General features: G+C 33.3%; 2 protein-coding genes across 6 annotated transcripts in view; both read right to left on the bottom strand.

Annotated features, from left to right (window-relative positions):
- Positions 1 to 9,262, bottom strand: part of LOC145725951 (TWiK family of potassium channels protein 7-like) — a 255,546-nt gene extending 246,284 nt beyond the window's left edge. For 2 of the 3 annotated variants that reach the window (XM_081974882.1, XM_081974883.1), the window contains exon 1: positions 9,031 to 9,260. The gene's annotated coding sequence lies outside the window, so the exon portion shown is untranslated. Of the gene's footprint in view, positions 1 to 9,030 lie in introns of all 3 variants that reach the window. The other variant, XM_081974884.1, reaches the window with a different exon arrangement.
- A 2,897-nt stretch (positions 9,263 to 12,159) lies between these two features.
- The window catches only part of sand (potassium two pore domain channel sandman), a 49,537-nt gene continuing 38,224 nt past the window's right edge, over positions 12,160 to 23,472 (bottom strand). For all 3 annotated transcript variants that reach the window (XM_081975677.1, XM_081975678.1, XM_081975679.1), the window contains exons 5-10: positions 19,569 to 19,738; positions 19,406 to 19,513; positions 18,554 to 18,687; positions 12,836 to 13,079; positions 12,590 to 12,777; positions 12,160 to 12,222 (exon numbers count right to left, since the gene is read on the bottom strand). In XM_081975677.1, the coding sequence (XP_081831803.1) occupies positions 12,712 to 12,777; positions 12,836 to 13,079; positions 18,554 to 18,687; positions 19,406 to 19,513; positions 19,569 to 19,738 (722 nt within the window). In that variant the 3' untranslated portion in view covers positions 12,160 to 12,222; positions 12,590 to 12,711. The remainder of the gene's footprint in view (positions 12,223 to 12,589; positions 12,778 to 12,835; positions 13,080 to 18,553; positions 18,688 to 19,405; positions 19,514 to 19,568; positions 19,739 to 23,472) is intronic.

The raw sequence follows: 23,472 nt of genomic DNA, 5'->3' as shown, positions 1-23,472 counted from the left end.
AGAATCATATTGGAACTGTCAGAAGCTTTGAGAAGTCATATACAGTTACCAGGAGACTCTAAAATATTTTTCTGGTCTTTCAGAATTGTCAAAGAACACTCAAAGAATCATGTTGAAACTGTCAAAAGCTTTGAGAAGTCTTATACAGTTGCCAGAAGACTCTAAAATGTTTTTTTGGTGTTTCAGAATTGTCAGAAGTCTCTAAAATATTTTTCTGGTCTTTCAGAATTGTCAAAAGTCTCTAAGTATTATATTGGAACTGTCAGAAGCTTAGAGAAGTCATATACAGTTGCCAGGAGACTCTAAAATATTTTTCTGGTCTTTCAGAGTTGTCAAAGAATCATGTTGAAACTGTGAAAAGCTTAGAGAAGTCATATACAGTTGCTAGAAGACTATGAAATGTTTTTTTGGTGTTTCAAAATTGTCAGAAGACTCTAAAATATTTTTCTGGTCTTTTAGAATTGTCAAAAGTCTCTAAAAAGACTCTAAAATTTTTTTTTGGTGTTTCAGAATTGTCAGAAACCTCTAAGAATGATTTTGGAACTATCAGACGATTAGAGAAGTCATGTAAAATTACCAGAAAACTCTAAATATTCTTGGTCTCTCAGAATTGTCAAAAGCCTCTAAAAAATAATGTTTTTTTTTGATATTTTAGAATTGTCAAAAGATTCTAAGAATAATTTTGGAACTGTCAGAAGTTTAGAGTAATATGCCATTGCCAGAAGACCCTAAACTGTTAGAAGCTTAGAAAAGTCATGTATAATTATCAGAAAAGACTAAAATTTTAGTGGTTATTTGCCAGGTGCCTTTAAGAATCATATTGGAACTGTCAGAAACTTAGAGAAGTCACATAAAATTGCCAAATAACTCTAAAATGTTTTTCCAGTAATTAATTTTCAGATGAATTATTTTATCTGAACTTGATGTAATTAAAAATAATTATTTTGCAACCGTCAAAAGACGACGTAATATGAATCATTTTGTAATGGTCAGAAACCTAATAAAGCCATTTACAATTGCCGGAAACCTCTAGAATCATTTTGCAATATTCCCTTACTTTTAGTGTGTTTGAACTGTTTAAGGTTTAAAAAAAAGTCAGCGTACGACTGACAGAATCGTTTTCTGTAATGCGACTTACGTCATTTAAAAGTCACATAATTTTTAATAAAATATGAAGGTAAAGCGATTTTAAATGCGCCAGCTCGAGGAGTTTAATGTGGTGGTTGAATAAAATAGGCTTATAAACCTTGTACAAAATAAAAACTAGACAACTTGTATGGTTGGTTAGTTATTGCTTAAATTCGAGGACAAATTATTAACGGTTTAAGAGCACCAGAATTAAAAGGAAAAACCTGTACAAGACAGAAAACCAAATACGGTTTTCCATCAATCATCTGATGTCAGAGAGAGAAGGGGTGTCGCAACTTAAGTACCCTGGAAGACGTTAAAATTAATTAAGACATCAATATCGAACCCGAAAGCTCCTTTCATTTCTTTCTCACTTTAATATGAAATTCTGTCGCCGGCTCTGATAGATCACGTTTTTCGTCGAATAGAAGAGGATCAAAGCAGTCCGAATTCTATTTAAAGGCCAGAAAAGTCGACGGTTTGGAGACGACTCATTTTTTGCCAGACTGTCCTATCAATGATTTATATGTCAATTTTCGAGTCGTGATTTCTTTTTTAACTAGAGCGCTTTTAGCATAACAGAATGTCACTGCGTTGGATGCATCCGTTTTTCTTTTGCAGTCGCGATTTAAGAGCTGATCGAGCACTGCAGAGGGTGGCGACGTTGATGAATTTCCGCCCGTTTTTATCTCCAAAACGACATTAGTTTTTCCATATGTAAATCGTGGACGTATTTAAAAATAGCTAGTTGCGCTACACGTGAGGGGTGCATCTTTTGTACCCGCAAGCAGTTTGAGGAATTCAAAGTTTGAGGGTGCAAAAGGCAGTTTACTCTATTGGCGTTTCAAGTTAAGATCGCAGAGCCAGTTGAACTAAAATCGGGAAACTCGTTCATAACTTAACATTATAAATAATATGACACTGTCATATTTATGAAACCAGTGCTAAATTCCTAATCAAAATCAATGTAAACAAACAGAGAAATGACAGCTCGAATGTGGTGTTGTTAGTAAAGATCTGTTTGTCAATATGTCAAGAAAGTGTCAGAGACCCCGCACTAATTTCACTTTTACTGGTAGCGCTTTTACTCATCACTCCCTAGGGAGTAAAAGTGATCATCCCTCAAATAAGGGAGAAAAGTTTTATTTTATAAAAAAAATCGTAAAAAATACTTTCTTTCAATTAATCTAGCGACGTTCGTTAAAAATCTGAAAAATTATTTTTCATTTTATTGTCCTGACAGGTTTCGACCGTGCTTATATTGCAAAATCACAAAACGGTCATAAATCACCGATCAGAATTACCCTTCCAAATTGATTTCCGACCGTACTTTAAAAAACCTTTCTATAATCGTTATTGTGGTATTTAACTTTGGGCAAATAAATTTGTTTATGAGTGGTAACGTCAAAGATATGTACAGGGTGATTGTTTATATTTTATATACAATTTTGATAATGCGATTTATTAATTTGCTACACTCTGTAACGGTCAGTTGACACCTGTCAAAACAGTCACGTGATCATAAAATATATGATAAATTGTAAAAACTTGCTAAATCAGTTACCAAAAACTGAAATTGTAAAATACACCTCACGTGACGTTGATAATGCAATTTTTTTTGTTCTCATCCTACTATCTCGCCCCCGCCCTCTAATTAAGTAATAATTTCTTAATTAGCTAGTTAACGTAGTATGTAATTCTTAGTGTTAGTGTTTCTTCTCCAAATAAGGATTGTTTGGGCTCTAATTAAAATTAGGTTATGTACCATCATTAAATTAAAATATAATATGGGTTTTGCTGTCTCCCCAGTTAGAAAGACAGTCGGCGCTTTTTAGACCTTATAAGCTCCTGATGATGGGTGTTTATACACCCGAAACATGTCGAGAGTTTCTCTTTAATTAGGGGTTGAATAAACTTGTTGTGGAGAAGGCTTTGTGAAAAATACAGTTTGAACTAAGAAAAATTGCAAAATCATATACCTTTTGGTGATTGGTTATAGCTAAAGATGTTCTTGTATTTGACTGCATCATTACTTGATTTTGACTCTGAACACCATAATTTTGTATACACTGTGTGTAAAAAGTCCGGCAACCCTGAATTATTTCGCAAAATATACAACTTTTTGAAAAATATCCTATATAAATATTGTTATATCCTATATTATATTGCTAGGTGACATTCAGGAATATACAGGGTGAGCCACAATATGGCAATATGTTATGTTTTTTCTTATAGAATGACCATGTTTCAACGACATTTTTTGATTCGCTCTCATTCTGATCACATTTCTTGTAACATGTATGGTTATCTTGAACAGTTTGGCAGCTATTTAATTATTAAAGAAAACTACACTTTTAAATAAGTAATCATTTTTTATTTGATTTACCCCCGTTTGCACCGTCGTTTTGTAAGCCAAGCTTAATTTAAGTGTGGGTCAGACTGTGACAGTACAGGTGAAAAAAGTCACACTCTAAACCACACTTAACTTAAGCTATGCTTAAAGAACGACGGTTCAAATGGCGGTAAATGCTGAAAATGTGCCCCTTGAACTGTCTGACAATGAGCTAAATTAAAATAACATTGACATTGTGTATGTAATCAGAAAATGTCATTTAAACATAGTCATTCCATAAGAAAAAACATAACTTCAATTCATTGCCATATTGTGGCTCACCCTGTATATTCCTGAATGTCAGATAACGGTTAAACGTTTAAAGTGCGTCAATATTTATATAGGATGTTTTTCAATAAGTAGTATATTTTGCGAAATAATTCTGGGTTGCCGGACTTTTTACACACAGTGTATACAGAGTGTAGTAGTGTATAGTGTATGAGTGTAGAGTGTATGCGTTAATAAAAGTTTTGTTCACTTTTTTTGCACCTTACATTTTAATTTTACGACCTTTTAGTAAGTCCCAACTTAATTATAATGTATCGATTTTCTAGCACTAATAAAATCAACCCACGTTTTTTTTGCTTCACGTTTCTGCGAAAACAATCCTTTTAATTAAGAATAATTAAGCCCGCCAAAAAACAAACTATTTCTGTTTTTTAACCGGAAAATTTGTTCGACATAAAAACAACCAGAAAGTTTAAAAATAACGACGAAAAACTAAAATTTAAATTTCACCTTCTCGGATTTCCGCTTGAATAAATATTCGTTTCGCTTACTTTACGGCCAAGTTTTCTGTTTTGATATGGTTATATAGAGAACGCAAAGTGGGCATTTTAATTTAATTGCAATAGTGTTTTAAAGCACTCGAAATATAGTCAGTTTACTAAGTGAAACTATTTGAATAAGTCAGTAAACTGCCTCGAAATAAATCCAGTAGCAAGAAATAAAACCATTTTGTTGTGCATTTTTTCTTGAAGCAAATGCAATTTTTTGAAGTTGCAATCAGGATTTAATAGAGCACAACTGAAGTAAGATAAAAACAAAATAATAATCTAAAATAGTACATGTTTTATGCTTTGCAAGATATAACATTAAATTAAATCTTTATAGTTTTAAAACTCCTCACCCTAATCGATTTACATATTAAGGAAGGTAAACCCAATTGATTTGGGATAAGAAAACGACAAATTTGAAACTATATTGTCAAAGTGGATATATCCTTCAAGTAAAGAGTAGAAAAAACTTAATTAAGCTTAAACAATTGAAGTCTTTAAATTTCGAAAACTTGTCGAACAATGAAATTGTTTTCAGTATCAAATTAGTACAAATACTGTAATTTTATCAATGCAAACCACTGAACTTTAGGACAGTTTGTATGTTAGGTAAACCGTATAATTGAGGAATGTAAAAGCTTTTGGGAGGGCAGTGGTAATTGAGGTTTAACATCTTGTCACATCCGTGAGTTACAGCACTGCAAAAGCACTGATACGAATTAAATCGTTAATTTTCTTTACAGATTCGCTTCTTTTGAGGATATCTAAGTATCATGCTATAAGATTTATATTAAATCAAACTTAGTTTACGTTTTCGATGTTGCAAATCAACAACTTATGTGAAATTATTTGTTCTAAGAAAACAACAACAAATTTTACTGGTGACAAAACACCTTCATATTAGTTTACTCAAAATCACCAGAACACATAAATTATACTTATACTGTTAAAATAGCACTACTAAGTGCCCTTTTCAATATTTTTACGTAGCAAGGTACTATACATTAAGAGACTTTTGTTCTAAATATAAGACATTATTAACTAACTCGGTTTGCTAAATGTGAAACTCAGGAATAAAGTTTCTGGAAGATATTGTCACGGAAATAGAGTTCTCTTTCTGATATTAAGTTACATTGCGACATTTTCTGGTGCCTAAACTCCAAACTCTAAGTAATGTTATAACTCTAGGATATGTCAGTTTTTAAGTAAAATTAGAATATGACTGAATGAATTAACAGTGGTAGCAAACTTTAAACAAGACCAAATAGATTTGCTTTTTTAAAATTCTCAATTGTTTAAGATAGAGAAACAAAGATAATGTGATATTTTTTTTTAACATTTTTGTTATTTAAAAAAACAGTTTCCAAACTAGATTGCCAACCTTATAAATTCAACCTTTGTAGGTTTTTGCCAATTGGCACTGCTCTAAAACTACATTTTAACACAAATTAAACTATATTTTAAAAGTCACGTGACTGTTTTTGAAAGATGTCAACTGGCTTTTACAGTGTTGCCAGTAACGTGTATTTTACAATTTCAGCGTTTAGCTGTCTAAATTAATTTTATTTATCAAATTTTTACAGTTCAAAGTGGATTCTGCAAAAATTTTGTACTTTTTTTAATGGTTTAGATAAAAAATTTCTAAAGATAAATATTTAAATTGAAATAGTCACGTGACCTTTGAAGGCTAATTAGATAAATGAAAACAATCACGTGACCTTTAATACAGAATTTTGATCCTAAGTATGGTCACATGACTGCAAGGATACTATTTTAACCATAAGTAATAATAATAATAATAATGTTTATTTATTTAGCCAAATGCTATATACAAAAAACGATTAAAAAGTAAACAGTGTAAAAATATAGTACAAAATATTCAATAGAATTAAAATACAATTTACAATACAATACAATTTAAAAAAAAATATAACCGATAAATCCATGAGACGACTACCTTACACGTTGGACAGCACATATTTCCTCAACATTGTACTAAAATTTTTAAAATTATCACAGTTTTTCAAATCATTTGGTAGCTTATTGTACTCAGATAGTCCTCTACATAAGATGGAGTTTGACATTTGGTTTGATCGATACCTAAGTAGAATCACATATCATTTACGTATCTGACTAAACACGTTTTTACGTACCAAATTGACTAACAAGTGTATAAACATGTTCTAAATTGTCTAAGTAAAAAAGTGTCTTAGTCACACAGTTACTTTCGACATTTTGAAATAATGTCTAGACATATTCCATTCAATTTAGACACTTGTTTAGAAACTACTAAATCAATTTAAACACTTTACAACGTTTCTAAACAATTGAGACACTGTCAACAAGTTTTCACATATTAAAATGACTGGAAAAATATTTAGACATGTTCTAAGTTAGGTAAAAAGTGTTAGAGACATTTATCAGTTATTTTTGAGTCTTCAAAAAAGGTGCCTGGGACATTTTTTCTTTAACTTAGACACTTGACAACATGTGCTGACACTATTAAATCAATTTAAACAGTGGACAACGTATCTAAATAATTAAGACACTATGTAAACACGTTTTTACCTACTAAAATGACTAGAAAGTGTCTACATCATTTCTAACTGTAATTCAAAAAGAGTCAAGTGTAATTTAGCATTATTAATTGCAATTCAGAAAGTATATCAAGTGTAACTCAATTTAATTTTTAACCTAAATTGTGTTATTTTTTTCATAACATTTATTGTATTATAAAGTATATTAATTTATTAAAGTGCCTTGGAGTTTCAGCTCGGGTAATTTTATCCCAGAATGTATTTTATGGAATTGCTTTTGAACTTCATTTGATGGTTTCTGAACTGCAGTTCCTTATTTTGAATTATTCTTGACCTTTTCTGAATCTTACTTGGCCTTTTCTGAACTAAATTTGGAAATGGTGTAAACCTGCAGCTGGACGATATTAAATACTTAATTAAACCGTTCACAACAATTTACACATTCGTTTTGAAAAAGTTTAAAAATAAATGTTGTTTACACTATGAAAAATTGGTAAATTGGTAAAAAATGGGTGTCTTCATTTTTTTAGAAAAAAAAGTAATTTGGGTTAATTTTTGCACAAAATTTTTGTCAACACTTTTAGAGAAAGATAGCAGCTTTTTCCAAGCAAATTTAGACCATGTTTATTGATTTTGCTGCAATTAAAGCTTTTTGGGATTTATTGAAAAATAAAATATTTAATTAAACCTTCTAAAAGTGAAAATTCTGTTTGAAAAAGTACATAGTTTCTTAATTTGTTTAGTAACCAATAAATTGTCATTTTGGTTCATTTTTGCTTCAAAATATCTTCAGTTCATATGGCAAAACTCATTTAAATAGTAGCTTATTTCAAGCATATTTGAACCATAATGATATTTGTTGTTTTTGCTGTAATTAAAGCTGTTTGGGAATTAAATATTTAACCTCTTATAGAAATGCCTTATAGTTGACAAAGCAGCAAGTTTGATAGATTGGATAAAAATAGATCCTGTCCTGTTTCGTAAAACATAAATCACACAAAATTTATTAAACGTAAAATTTTGTTTTCCACTGATAAATCCCGTTCGTTTTTGACATTAAACTGCGGTGTAAAGCCTGCTTTAGTGGCACTAACTGTAGTATAAATAATTGTAAATACAAAAAAAAGTTTCAATGTAGTATCCAGTTTTATCGTAGATAACAGCATATTTAACACATAGAGTGATGAGCTCAGGGAATTTTCAAACCAATTAATTAATATAATACTTTTAGTATTCATAGAAGTTTAAACTAAGATTTAAGTTTACTTTTCTTATTTAGAAATATATCTAATTTATGTATTTTTTGTATTTTACTCATTATATCTTTCAAATTTTGAGGTTTTAGTCGTAATTGTAGATTTCTTAGCATTAGTCCAAAACTTACTATAGCTTGCTAATGTTTCAGTTCTAATTATAAACAGTAACTAATTTCAAATTAAACCAATGTTCTATTGTATCGCACAAATTGAATTAGGTATGGCTTTTCTAACACTGAAACTTCATTAAAAATTCAACCAATCCATGGATTTAGCCACTCTGTTGACCAGTAATTCAATTCAACTGATTTATAAATTTTATGTCAATAATCTTTTTTGATCCATTCACTAAATAGTTTGCATATAAATTCTAAAGTATAAATTTATCCGTAAATGTATTTGCATTTTAATTAGCTGCAAAACATTTTTAAACTGTACTAGGTAACTTAGATAGTCCGGGGGATAAAAACGTGCCTAAACACAAATTGCATCCCTTGCTTCATTACAATTATTACACCCCACGTACCACATCCTTAATTAATTAAAGCAGTTAAGTTGCACGTACTAAAGACCATATCTCTCAAAAAATCTTGCAAAAGAATGCACTGCATACTGAAACAACACGTCGAAAACTAGAAGAAAGTTTAATTGGTTTTCAACCACCACCCCCCTTCGCCCTTGCTCCCCCGTAAATTGCCAGTTTACATTATTAATCTTAAAGGGTGTGGGTTAGGCCCCCTGGCAGTCCATTGTAAAGTTTTGGGCGAGCCTGGCTAACGCAAAAACCACCAAAAGAGATATGAAATAAAACTTCTTTATGATAAAACCGACCATAAATTTTAGTTCGCCTTTACGATAACGTCAACAATAAAGCTCCGCAACACAAACCTTTATTACACTTTTCTCGAGAGAAAAAAAAACAGCCTAAATACGGTACGTACGTGATTAGGCTTCACATGGAATTCAATTAAAACTTCACAACGTTACGTCACATTCAGGCATCATCAGGCTAAAAATCACCAGCACTGTATAGTAAATTAAAATGGGGTTATAATTAACCACCCCCACCGACACTAATAATCCGAGAGTAGCCGAAAGAGGTCCGAGGATCGTGAGTTCACTCTACAGAGTTTGACGCTATACTGAAGAAGAATGTGCGAGGAAATTTCGCGGCCGAAAGGGCACATGGCAGGATTCGCGACGATAAGGGCATCTACAGTGCCGATATGTTATTTTGAATATTAATTATTGTCATTACTGATGGACGCCGGTGGCGTTAAGGGCTTAAAATGCGAGTGAGATTTAGTATGCCTCTAGATAGGTAGTTAATTAATAAACTGAGTATGTCCCGTGATGATTGAATCAGTCGGTACCTATGGAAATATAAATTATATAGATTCCACAGCAAAACCGTAATGTATTGTTTTCGTATATCTGGAACGTGTTATACAAGGTGTTTCACGATAAATAAGTCATATTTGGTGTAGCTGTCAAATCGTTCTTTTTCGTTTTCTAGTGGTAGTTTTTTTTTATAAAATGTTAATTTATACAATAGAAGAAAGGATAGATATGATCTTTCTTCTTGGAGAATGAATGAACAAATTCTCTTTTAAAAGATTATTAAGTAAATTTGGACAAAGTGGTAATAGTGTTCAATATGAGAAACCCACAAAACACAAGCCTGCTACAGGAAATTAAAACATCGAATTAGACGTCATCGGCTCTGTCATTGAAAATCTCCATGTAGGACAACACCAAATTGCAAGAAATTTAAATATCAGCCAAGCAAGTATTTCAAAAGTTCTTAAAAAGCATAATTACCATGATTATAAAATTCAACTTCATCAACAACTTTCTGAGAATGATTATGTGAATCGAATTGAATTTTGTATGTGGCTGTTAGAAAATGTTGTAAATTTAGTTCTGTTTATCGATCAGTGCACATTTCACAATAATGGATCCGTCAACAGACGTAATTTTCATTATTATTGCGATTCCAATCCCCATAAGATGACAATAGATAACATGGGGTGGTATAATAAGCAGATATTTGATTGAACCCTATTATTTTGAAGAAAATTTAAATGACATAACATTTTTGGACTTTTTAAGAAATCAACTTCCCATTTTGCTACAAGATGTACCGTTAGAAATAAGATCAACAATGTGGCTGCAATTGGATTACCATCGCGAAGTTCGACATTTTTTAAATCAACAATTCCAAAATCGCTGGATTTCAAAATTGGCCTCCTCGTTCATTTGATTTGACATCGCCGGATTTCTTTTTGTGGGGATAGGTAAAAGATTTTGTGTATAAAACAATACCAGACAATACAAAAGCGCAAATTAGGAAAGCTTTCAGGACCATATCTCCTGAAATGCTTAACAATGTCGCTGAAGGATTTCAAAAGAGAGTACGTTTGTGTTTACAGTCAGAGGGTCGCCATTTTGAACATCTTTTGTAAATAATTTTTACTTCCTTTACAATAAATCTTATAAATATTAACCTGTTGTTTCTTTATTACATTTTTACAAAATAACGAATATCTGAGAAACTGTTCAAAACAAGTTTATTTAGTAATAATTTTGAGTTACTACTCACATAATGCAAAGAAAATAAAAATAAATCGTGTTAAAAACACTTTATCAGTAGCCACAGCCGAAAAATCTGGTTGCGTTTATAACCTCATTAAATGTCTCTACTCAACTTATTTACTTTGTAGCAAAATTCTTTACGAAAACACTGGTTTTGCTTGCAAATATTTAATGAGGATGACCGAATCACCTATCTCAAGCCTCTTCATAACACTACCAAACGATTTAAAGTGATAAAAACAATGGACTAGGAAGGCCAGCAGAGGTTCGAATATAAGTTGCTTTACTATACAGGGACCACAAAAGAGGGTAAATACTTCCCTCAAAAGTGATGCAATTTAGTGACCTATGTGACTGCTAGTTTTATTGTATTCTTCTGTTTTGCAGTGTTATCAACACACCATAGTGTTTAAGTGGTTTTATATTGTATGATGTTAATAAAAAGGCATTTTTTATAACTGATTGTCAATGTTTTTTCGCTAGTTCTACAGGGTATGGTAAGTACTGATATTTAATTAGCTCCATTAATTAACTTGAACATCATTCACCTACAAAGATACTTGTAAAATGTCTACTAACCAAAAATAGTTTATTTGCAAGTAATGTGTAACTCGAGTTCATTTTTTAAAGAAGTAGCATTTGTAGCTTTAATGTAAATTGTCAATTGATTCGGCAACCCCATTCAAAATAAATACAAATTGGGGTTTGTTTGATTCTGTTAGTTTTTAAAATTGTGTTTAAGTGTCTAATCACACTTAAATTAACAGCTTTTTACTCTAAAAATGTTGTTCTGTAACAAAAAAAATGTGAAATGGCATGTAACGATTCTTTAATTAAAGTAAAAGTTGCTATAATGACTGAAGTCCGTAACAAAACTTAGATAGATAAAGTTTTCTTTATTCCTACAACAGATTCACTATTTGCAAGACACTAGTGAGATTTCCACAGAATAATTCAACATTTTTTAGTTGCTACAATTTTACCAATCTGTAGAAAGTTTAGGTTTATATTTTTTATAAAATAAGGAGTGGTAAATGCAGGAAATATCTGATTACAGAATAAAGTGCTAATGTTAAAAATTAAGCCAACTAAAGGAAGCCATTAAGCGAACGTCGACTCGTAGAAGGAAATTAAAGCCAATAAATCCGCCGATATTGTTTATTTCATATACAGTTTCAATATTATAGAGATAACAGAAACATAAGCCATTATTTACAATTCATTTCTCTGCTATCGCAACTGCAATCTCTATCGCTCAATCAAAAAACGTCAGAGGCAGCGCAGTCGACATGCCGGAAATTGAAGCTAAAAAATATAACGCCCAAAAATAACCATGTATTTTTTTCATCGCACCGGAAAAACGTATAAATCAGTTAGGAAATCAAAAATTCGTTCGATTTTGTTCCGCTTTTTTATGGTGCAGAAACAATGCTAGTGTTAATTACCATCTGTTTTAATATTAATACACAAAGAAGTGAAGAAGATCGTTTATTATCAAAAGTTACACTTTTAAACTAGATGCGTAACGGAGCTGAAACCTGAAATAACAGAAAATATCAATCAATGATAAACCAGATTATAGACAATACAAGCCTGAAATATAATGGAGCAGTGAGAGCTTTCAAAAGATATACTTTAGCACATGAAATAATGGATTTCATAACTGCAAAAGCAAAAAAATTGCCAAATGCACTTTTCTTAACTCATTTCCTGCTACTTGGCGGATATTCTGCGGATTCAGCACCGTAATGGAATAAGTTAAATTGATTTTTTTAATTTTATGTTCTTGGCGGAAGATCAACGCCATAAAAGTAAATTAAACGTATAATGATGTGTGCTTTATCGCTAATTTATTACGTAGCTTCAACTTAATGCTCTAGATTTATATTATAAAACAATACCTACCACCTTAAGTGTATTAGATTCAAAACAACCGAGGCAGTGAAACGTAAGGTGATTTTTCAGTCTTGTTATCAATTTCCAGTGTCCTGAGATGTTCCATATGTGCAACTCTAGTTTTCTGTCTGTCATCTGCACCGGAAAATGTATTTTATGGACTTTATCGTAGTCCTAATTTTATTAATTACTTCCTCCTGCAAGAGTTATTAGAGTTGACAAACAAAATAATTACTTCTTCGTAAGTAAACGCACCTGCATCAAATTGAAACACATGGCAATCAGTGCCATCCCTAACATCAGGTACAGGGAGCAAAACACAAATTTCAATTCGAGAATCTCGCCAATTTTGTCCTGGCCGTAAATTTTGTCTCCAGGGACAAAATCACCAAATCCAATAGTACTTAAAGATATGAAGCAAAAGTAGGAAGCGTCCAGGAAAGTCCATCCAGAGTCGTACTCCCACTGGAAGAACAGAATAGCTCCACCACAAATGTAGCTAAAAGTAAAAAAAAGACAAACAAATAAAAACTTTACACTAAATTAGATTGTACGAGGTTAGTCATGATTTGTAGAGGTGTGTGGAAGTACTTATAAACCTTTTGCATTTCGACTAGAGCAATTTTGAAACCACATTTGGAAGTTTTAGGACACTTGTAGAGACCTCTGGCAATTCTTGAAAGATTCTTAGTAGTAACTAGAGACTTCTGGCTTTTCCAAAATAATTCTAGGTGCCTCAGCCAAATTGAAACAATTCCTGGATGGTTTTAGATACTTGTAGATGGTACAGGTAGTTTTTGGAAAGTTTCAGTAAAATTTAGAGGGTTCTGGCATTTCCAAAATGTTTCTAAGGCCTCTGGCAATTTTTAAAAGATTTTTAATATAATTTGGAAACTTCTCACATTTTCAGAATGATTATAGGGGTTTCTGACAGTATTAAAATCCTTTGGACGGTTCGGGGAGGTTTTTAGAAATACTCTCTCTGTGAAAGTTGTAACTCTACAACGCTCTGGCGAATTCTAAAAGTTTTATCAAAGATCTGGAAGATTTTGGAACGTTGCGTAAGGCACTAGAACGTTCTGGCAAACAATAGAAGCTTCTTCAAAGATCCGGAAAGTTTTAGAACATTGCAAAAAACTCTAAAACATTCTGGTAAGTTTTAGAGAGTTTTTTCAAAGGTTGCCAAAAAAACGTTGCCAAAGGCTCTATAATATCCTGACAAGTTCTAGAAGCTTATGCAAAGATCTGGGAGGTTTGGAAACTTTGCCAAAAGCTCTAGAAAGTTCGGACTAGTTCTAGAAGCTTTATCACAGATCTGAAAGGTTTTGGAACGTTTCCAAATCCTCTATAACATTCTAACTAGTTCAAGAAGCTTCTTCAAAGGTCTGGAAGGTTTGGGAACGTTGCCAAAAGGTCTCAAACGATCTGACTAGTTCTAGAAGCTCCATCACAGACCTGGAAGGTTTTGAAATATTGAAGAAGGCTCTAGAACGTTTTGGAAAGTTTCAGAAGCTTCTACAAAGATATGAAAAACTTTGAAACGTTGCAAAAAGCTCTAAAACGTTCTGGCAAGCTATAAAAGCTTGTTCAAAGATCTGGAAAGTTTTGGAACGTTGCCAAAGGCTCTGGAACATTCTGACTAGTTCTAGAAGCTCCATCAAAGATCTGGAAGGTTTTTAATTATTGTAGAAACCTCTAGAACGTTTTGGCTAGTTTTAGAAGCTTCCACAAAGATTTGGAAAATTTTATTTGAACGTTGCCAAAAGAACGTCTGACAAGCTATAGAAGCTTCATCAAAGATCTGGAAGTTTTTAAAACGTTGCCAAAGGCTCTAAAACGGTCTGGCTAGGACGAGAAGATTCATCAAAGATCTTGAAGGTTTTAAAATGTCGCAGAAGGCTCTAGAATGTTCTGGCAAGTTTCAGAAGCTTCTACAAAGATTTGGAACACTTTCAAATTATTATAGTTTTACACATATTTGAAGAAGTAATTTTTGCTTATTCCAAATCTGTAAATGTATAGGGCGTCCTATTTAAAAAAAAAATTAATGTTCGGCTCATATCTTAAAAACGTGCTCCAGAAAAAAACAAATTAGATATTTGGATTCTATGTTAAATTTTCTAAGGGACACCATTTGTAGCCTTGTGTCGCTAATATTAAGGAAATACGAGAGAGGTTCCAAATTGGGACATGTGCACAAATCGAGCAATTTTCAACAAAGTTTTTGAAGTTTTAGGACATTTTTTTAGTTTACAAACGTGTAGACGCCTCTGGCAATTGTTGAAAAAATTCTCAATAGTAATTATAGGATTCTGGAGTTACCAAAATAATTGTAGGTTTCACAGTCTATTTACAACAATTCTTGCATGGTTTTGGATACCTGCATTGGTACTTCTTGGAAAGAATTCTGTAACAATTAGAAGATTTTGGCATTTTCAAAATGTTTCTGGAAGCCTCTGGCAGTTTTTGAAAAATGCTCAGTAGGTTTAACAGTCAATTTAAAACTTTTGCATAGTTTCGGATACTTGTAGATGAACAGGTAGTTCTTGGTAAAAATCCTGTAAAATATAGAGAAATCTAGCATTTTCAAAATATTTCTAGAAACTTCTAGTTTCTGAAAGATTTTCAATGAATTTAGAAGTTTACATCATTTTCAGCATGATTTGGGACTATTGTGGGCGGGTTTGGACGGTTTGGGTAGGTTGTCAGTAATACTTATAGACATGGGGACTGAAATTTGAATTTGGAAAGTAAATGTAGGTTTCTGGCAATTTTAAAATTTGTTTTCAGGATTCAGGACACTTGTACAGGGTGGGCAAATAAGCGAGGTAAGCGGCTGTACCTCCGAAACTAATAATCGTAGAGAGTTACGGTAAAAAAATTTATAGGTTAAGTAGGCAAGGGAAAATGCTGGAAATTATTTTCAAGTTTCCAAGATGGCTACCAGAGGGCGTTTGCGCCATCTTGAATTACATAAAGTTACGTTTCTTGTGATTTTCCCCAATGAATGTAACAAAAAAGTATTTGCGTTTTAATGTTAACTTCAAGTCGAACATTTTTTGAAAAAAACATTTTTCTCTATCTTTCGAAATAAAGTGGTGGGGGGTATTTGAATGTTGTTTTAAATAAATGCCTGTAACTTCGAAACGTCTTCGTCTAATACATTTGGATAAATTTGGTATCATTGAAAAGAGCATTTCTTGGGCTTTTAGGTTTCTTCTGATAATGACAGTTGTGACCTAAACGGCCGCCGATAGAGGGCGTTATTTGATATTATAACCAAAATAATGGATTTTCTCAAAAAATTTAAATGCAATGATATGACTTTTTGTAGACTAGAAAATAGACAAATGACAAAAAAAGAAAAAAAAAAAAAGAAAAAATAAAAAAATAAAAAATAAAAAAAAATAAAAAATATTAAGATGCGGTTTGCGCAGGCTTATTGGTTAGTCATTTGTCTATTTTCTAGTCTACAAAAAGTCATATCATTGCATTTAAATTTTTTGAGAAAATCCATTATTTTGGTTATAATATCAAATAACGCCCTCTATCGGCGGCCGTTTAGGTCACAACTGTCATTATCAGAAGAAACCTAAAAGCCCAAGAAATGCTCTTTTCAATGATACCAAATTTATCCAAATGTATTAAAGACGTTTCGAAGTTACAGGCATTTATTTAAAACAACATTCAAATACCCCCCACCACTTTATTTCGAAAGATAGAGAAAAATGTTTTTTTCAAAAAATGTTCGACTTGAAGTTAACATTAAAACGCAAATACTTTTTTGTTACATTCATTGGGGAAAATCACAAGAAACGTAACTTTATGTAATTCAAGATGGCGCAAACGCCCTCTGGTAGCCATCTTGGAAACTTGAAAATAATTTCCAGCATTTTCCCTTGCCTACTTAACCTATAAATTTTTTTACCGTAACTCTCTACGATTATTAGTTTCGGAGGTACAGCCGCTTACCTCGCTTATTTGCCCACCCTGTACAAGTGTCCTGAATCCTGAAAACAAATTTTAAAATTGCCAGAAACCTACATTTACTTTCCAAATTCAAATTTCAGTCCCCATGTCTATAAGTATTACTGACAACCTACCCAAACCGTCCAAACCCGCCCACAATAGTCCCAAATCATGCTGAAAATGATGTAAACTTCTAAATTCATTGAAAATATTTCTAGAAACTTCTAGTTTAAGCCTGCGCAAACCGCATCTTAATATTTTTTATTTTTTTTTATTTTTTATTTTTTTATTTTTTCTTTTTTTTTTTCTTTTTTTGTCATTTGTCTATTTTCTAGTCTACAAAAAGTCATATCATTGCATTTAAAGTTTTTGAGAAAATCCATTATTTTGTTTATAAAATCAAATAACGCCCTCTATCGGCGGCCGTTTAGGTCACAACTGTCATTATCAGAAGAAACCTAAAAGCCCAAGAAATGCTCTTTTCAATGATACCAAATTTATCCAAATGTATTAAAGACGTTTCGAAGTTACAGGCATTTATTTAAAACAACATTCAAATACCCCCCACCACTTTATTTCGAAAGATAGAGAAAAATGTTTTTTTCAAAAAATGTTCGACTTTAAGTTAACATTAAAACGCAAATACTTTTTTGTTACATTCATTGGGGAAAATCACAAGAAACGTAACTTTATGTAATTCAAGATGGCGCGGGCTGGTAGCCATCTTGGAAACTTGAAAATAATTTCCAGCATTTTCCTTTGCCTACTTAACCTATAAATATTTTTACCGTAACTCTCTACGATCATTAGTTTCGGAGATACAGCCGCTTACCTCGCTTATTTGCCCACCCTGTATAGCCTTCTGGCAGTTTATTCAAGCGATTAGCATTTCCAAGCGATTCTAGAAGCTTCTGCCAATTTTATGAAATTGTTGAAAGTTTACAACAATTGTAGATGTCTTTAGTAATTTTTAAGATGTTTTCAGTATTTTGAGGGTTCTGCCATGTCCAAAATAATTTTTAAGACCTCTGGCAGTCTTAAAAACTTGCTCGAATGCTTTGGAATCTTTGTAGAGGCTTCTGGCAATTTTTGAGTGGATGGACACCGCGTTCTCCTGATATTTCTCCTTTCGAGTATTTCTTATGAAATTGCGACAAGAATTTAATGCACTCTTTAGTTATTATTGACGTTCTCTTTTGCCAGAACTATTTTAATTCTTATTTCTAAAAAATTATACCTTAGAATACAAAAATATTTTTTACTCACAAGTAATATTGCATATAATTTTTGGATTGAAATAGTCAGTGATTTATTGTTTTTATTTATAGATTCAAATGTTTATATGGTTTTTTAGGAAATCTAAGGACGATGTTTGGCAGTTAGTTATAATAACGATAAAATTACACAATTATTAACAAAAATAAAAACGCATATATCGAAAAATGCAGAATCTATTAGTCTTAGAATTTGGTCTTAGAGTTAAGCATCGAGAAAAAGCTGTGAACAAAAATGTTAAAAATATTTTCAAACTGTGATAAATGTCAAAAATGAACAATATTCTGAGATGTAACTTGATGGTTTTATTTTTAAATCTGCCATAATATTTTACAGTATTTTCCAAATATACATTATTATTGAAAACTTGAATGTTTATTATACTAAAATTTATAACTCGCTATATTGGATAACTTCAGTAAATACATGTAGGCTGTTTTTATCTACTAATTGACTAAATTTAATTCTAAACTGTTGATAATAATAGAGCTTTGCACCATTATCATTATACTATATTTTCTAGACAAATTTTATATCTCTGATATCGACCTATAATCGCGATAAAATGTTATTTGTGAACGGTCAACAAAATGCTCTCTCTGTTATAAAATAGGTAATGAAAATCTGATTAATTTTGTACCAAAGTTTAATAGCGCGAATAATAATCTGGTACAGAGCTGATTAAATTTGCTTTTTGTTTGTTAATAATTTTCAATGTAAATGGCTTACCCGACCATAATCATCAAACACACTGTAATAGGAACTGTGACGTTTTGCACGTCGTAGGAATCTTCAGAGTAAATTGATTGGTCTCTGCTGGCTGTTGAACCACGAGGGCTAAGGTCGTTCAGCTCAATGTTTACCTGAAATCATAAATTAAGGTTAGGTTTAGGCGTAAAATATTAGTTATTTTAAACTAAATCAGAAAACTGGTATTAAATATTTATAATTCAGAACTAAATGAAACCCAAGAACAAACGATTATAGATTTTGCTAATACGATTCTCTACAGAATCTGTTGTTTGTTTTTGAAAATGTAGGGCTCTAATTCTTGAAAGATAGGAGCATGACTCTAAAGTTTTGATAGATTGCGAGAGAAGAACCTGAACTCCCTTCCATCATTTCAAGAATATGCACCCAGAAGGGTTACTTGAGAATGAACATAGTCAAAATATTGTTGAAAAGCTAAAAGAAGTCCTAACCGGAAATAATGTTAAGGTAATAATAGAGTCTAGAATATTAGGAAGCATTGAAATAAAGCAGAAGTTGTGTAAAAAATAACAAATCATAGCTGTTACCGGGCAGCAACCAAACTTTTTTACACAGATGCTACCGAATAATGTTTTGAACAATAATATCTAAATTGTCATAAATCTTTCCCAAGTGTGACAAAAGATAAATTTACAGCCTACACCTCAATTTATTTTTTCAGGGATTTTACGATTCTGCTTGTCACTCGAAATTTGACTTGGCAACGGTGGATTTGAGCCGTCAGCTGTCGTCAAAGCACCCCATAATATTGACATAAAATTTCCCTAACTTAAGCAGCGGGTTTTTGCTATTCTACGTCGATCAACTCACCCTATCCGATCCGCCACTCTCGCTATTCCCCGACTCAATCTCGCTGCCGGAATCTCCGCGCATTTGTCGGTCCCTTCTCATCCGACGTTCGGCCCTTCTCTTGGCCACCTAAAACCGATAAATCTAAACTTTAATTTCCCGAGAAGTGGCCCGGTCAAGTTACCCCCGGACACCACCTGCACAAACACAGATTAGCGTAGATCCACTTAAAGGAGCGGGCCATAACGTCCCCAATGTTGGACAGGTACAACAGAAACAGCGGCATCCCGATAATTGCGTACACAATGCTGGCGATTTTTCCCATCGGTGTTCGGGGCCAAATATTTCCGTAACCTGGAACAATTTAATTGCGATTGATAGACAGTTTGTTGAAGTGATTGAAAGTTTTAGTGCAATCAAACAAGCAGTTGCAGCTTAAAAGAGAGACGCTAATTGATTTCTGGCATGGAATGAAAGTTATTACTCAAAAACGATTTAATTAAGCCGAAAACGCTGTTTTCAATTTAATTTGCCAACCTTTAATTTTTTTTGGGATTGTGATTGTTAAAATGCAAATTTAGTGTTTTGTGGACTGTTAGAACATTCAATGTATCAGAAAAGTCAGTATTAAAATAGAATCCAATAAAATTATAGAAATGAATCAATTAATGATTTAATTAAGAATAAGAATTGGAAAAAGAATTGAGAAGAAACATCTACAACTATAATTGCCACCAGCTGGTTTGTGGTCCAGTCTCATCTTCATCTAATCGCTGGATAGGTTAAACTTATCTCTCTCAGAAGACCGGTCACAACTTTTTTACACCAAGTTAATCCAGTAAAACCGATCTCTTATTCTAGCCAAAGTCTGGTTTACTCCAAAGTGTCTTCCACAACTGTCATGTAGCACACTCTCTTTGCACGAATTGGGCACTTCTGTTTGGTAAACAAGGCGTTTTCCGTCTGGACTTTCCCATTTGCGTGTGATTAAGTCATCTCACAGCACAAAGGCTGCGTCAGAAGTGAAAATGGCAACACTAAATATATAAATATTAAAAGAGTAGATACTTGTGGAGATCGACTCTGAGTTTTGCTTTCAATTAAAAGAGTAGTTCGCCAGGGCTGCCTCCTGCTGTTTAACGTGTATGCAGAGTATATTGTTAGGACATCCCTTTAAGATCGCCCAGAAGGAGCAAAGATAAAAGGCACCGTGATAAACAACATTAGATACGCGGATGACACCTTTATCATAGCACAAACGAGAAATCAACTGCAGAGTTTAATGACCGCCTTGACAAACATTATCCTACAATGAGTCTAGATACAAATACTTCAGAAACAAAAACCCTGACTTTCACTCGGAATGCTCAGATACGTGGCGCCAATATCGTCAATGGCGCAGCAGTTGAGAGTGTTCAGAGTTACATATACCTGGACCCTAATTTTTGAAAGCAAGGAACGGAATTCTTAAGAGAAATGTTGATAGAAAAAGCTAACAATGGCGGGTTCCTGTCATATTCTACATATTTTTCTCTTGATAACTCCCTTCCCTCGTTTCAAGAATACGCACCTTGGGCAGAGAAATGAATAGCCAGTCAGACCACTCCAAAGAAAGTAAAAGACGGATCGAAATTGCAAGGGCTGGCTTCATCAATATGCATATCAACTGGTATGTCACCTAAAACTAGCCCTGTCCATAAGACTATAAGGACGTTAAAATGTTATGTGTGGTCTCTACTGTTGTACGATTGCGAAACATGGACTCTTAAGCAAGAAACTTAAGGCTTTCGAAATGTGGCTTTACAGGCGTATGTTAAGAAGTAGTTGGACAAGTAGAACAACCAATAAAGAAGTACTGACTAGAATGAATACTCGCTTCAACCTTGTCAACATGATCAAAATCCAAAAAACAGCCTACCTCGGACACATAATGCACCATCAGGAATACAGCCAGAGCCAACTAATTATAGAAGGCAAGATTGAGGGAAAGCGAGGTTTGGAAAAAAAGAAACATGAGAGACTGGACCAGCACTAAAGAAAACGCACTACTACACAAAGCCCAAAGCAGAGACGAATTTGCCATATTGGTCGTCAACCTCAAACGAGACGGCACTTAGGAGGACGAAATCATCTCGCAGCTGAAGCAAATCCTATTGTAGCCAGTAACCTTTTATTGATGGTCCATATCTCGTAACATCCTGCCATTTCGGTTTCAAACCTGATTACTTTTAAATCAGGGTCTGAACGCTGTCCTTTTATTATGTCCGTAGAAAGGTTGCTTTTCACTGTTTTCGTAACTTCTCTGTTCGTTACTTTCCTGATTTGATTAATCATCTTACTTTCATTCTTGGTTTGCTGCCGTTCAGGTTTGGCATGAGATAGTCACAGTTTTGAGGCACATCATAAGCTTGACGTTCTTATAAATATCGTGGTAATTGTAATTCCGGGTTCTTCATTTCCCGATCTTGGTTAGGTTAGTAGTGAAGGGTCGGTAAGCGAGATTGCGGTCTGAAATTCCAGCAATAATATCCTTTGCGTCCACAGATGTAACATTTAATGTATCTTCTAGCAAACGAGTACAGGTGATTTGTTCTGTTCATCATCTTTTTGTTTTTATTTGTGTCGTCGTTCTAGTTCTTCCTGTTTTTTCCTCTGTTCTTCTTCCTATTGATTTTTTCTCTGTCGTTGTTGTTCTTTCTCTTGTTTTTCTCTCTGTCGTCGTTCTTCTTGTTTTTCTCTTTGTCGTCGTTCTTCTTCCTCTTTTCAACTCTGACCGGGCTTTTTCCAGTGCTGGAAGTATTGCTTCTTGTTTCGCCGTTCTTCACCTTGTTGCTGTCGCTTCTGTTGTTCATCATCCTTTGGTATTTATTTGTGTCGTCGTTCTAGTTCTTCTTGTTTTTTCCTCTATTCTTCTTCCTCTTGTTTTTTTCTCTGTCGTTGTTGTTCTTTCTCTTGTTTTTCTCTCTGCCTTCGTTCTTCTTCTTGTTTTTCTATTTGTCGTACTTCTTCTTCCTCTTTTTAACTCTGACCGGGCTTTTTTCAGAGCTTGAAGTATTGCTTGTTGTTTGTTGTTTCGGCGTTCTTCACCTTGTTACTGTCGCTTCTGTTGTTCATCATCCTTTTCTTTTTATTTGTGACGTCGTTCTAGTTCTTCCTGTTTTTCTCTTTGTCGTAGTTCTTCTTTCTCTTGTTTTTCTCTGTCGTCGTTCTTCTTCTTGTTTTTCTCTTTGTCGCCGTTCTTCTTCCTCTTTTCAACTCTGACCGGGCTTTTTCCAGTGCTTGAAGTATTGCTTCTTGTTTCGCCGTTCTTCACTTTGTTGCTGTCGCTTCTGTTGTTCATCATCCTTTTGTTTTTATTTGTGTCGTCGTTCTAGTTCTTCCTGTTTTTCTCTTTGTCGTAGTTCTTCTTTCTCTTGTTTTTCTCGTTGTCATCGTTCTTCTAGCTCTTGGTAGCGTCGGTTTTCTTCTATTAGAGCTTTATGCCACTCAACCAACTCCTTAATTTCGCAAGCATGTAATGGCTATTACTCACTCGATCGATTTACATTCTACTCGTCTTAGGCTCCTGTCGCAAACTTTTTGAGTAATAGCTCTCATTACATTCTCGTTGAGTAATACAGCTGATTACAACAGTTTTGAGTGCAAAAATTGCACTTACTTTAATGACTTTTGGTTACATTAAATAAAATTACACCGTAATCTACTAATCAGCCTGATTTTTACCGTTACAAAAATCAAACATTTAAATTTCCAGGGCTTGAAGTTGATTTACCTGCGGGCGTTATTTCTCTTTAGCCAGCTCCGTCTCGTTAAAATGCAGTGCCGGAATAATTTCGCTCGCTTCTGGCCCTTTTGCAAATTGATAAATGACCCCGGGGGTAAATAAATTTCAATTATGACCACCCTGTACTATTACGACCAGGTCATGGGTTCTGTGTCGAATTAATTTAGATACCAACGCTCATGCCATAGTTCTGTTGCAAATCCTGGCCTGGAATTGTAATGTAATGTAAGTAAATCTGAAGTCTTGAAAATGTATTTCCAGGTTTTCTATGTGGAAACGCTGTATGATTTATCGAACGCGTCTA

The sequence above is a fragment of the Ips typographus genome, linkage group LG3 (genome assembly GCF_016097725.1).
Source record: "Ips typographus isolate SLU linkage group LG3, UJ_Ityp_2.0, whole genome shotgun sequence".
Taxonomy (NCBI): Eukaryota; Metazoa; Arthropoda; class Insecta; order Coleoptera; family Curculionidae; genus Ips; species Ips typographus.
The sequence above is the reverse complement of the archived record's forward strand: the minus strand, read 5'-3'. Positions and strand labels throughout refer to the sequence as shown.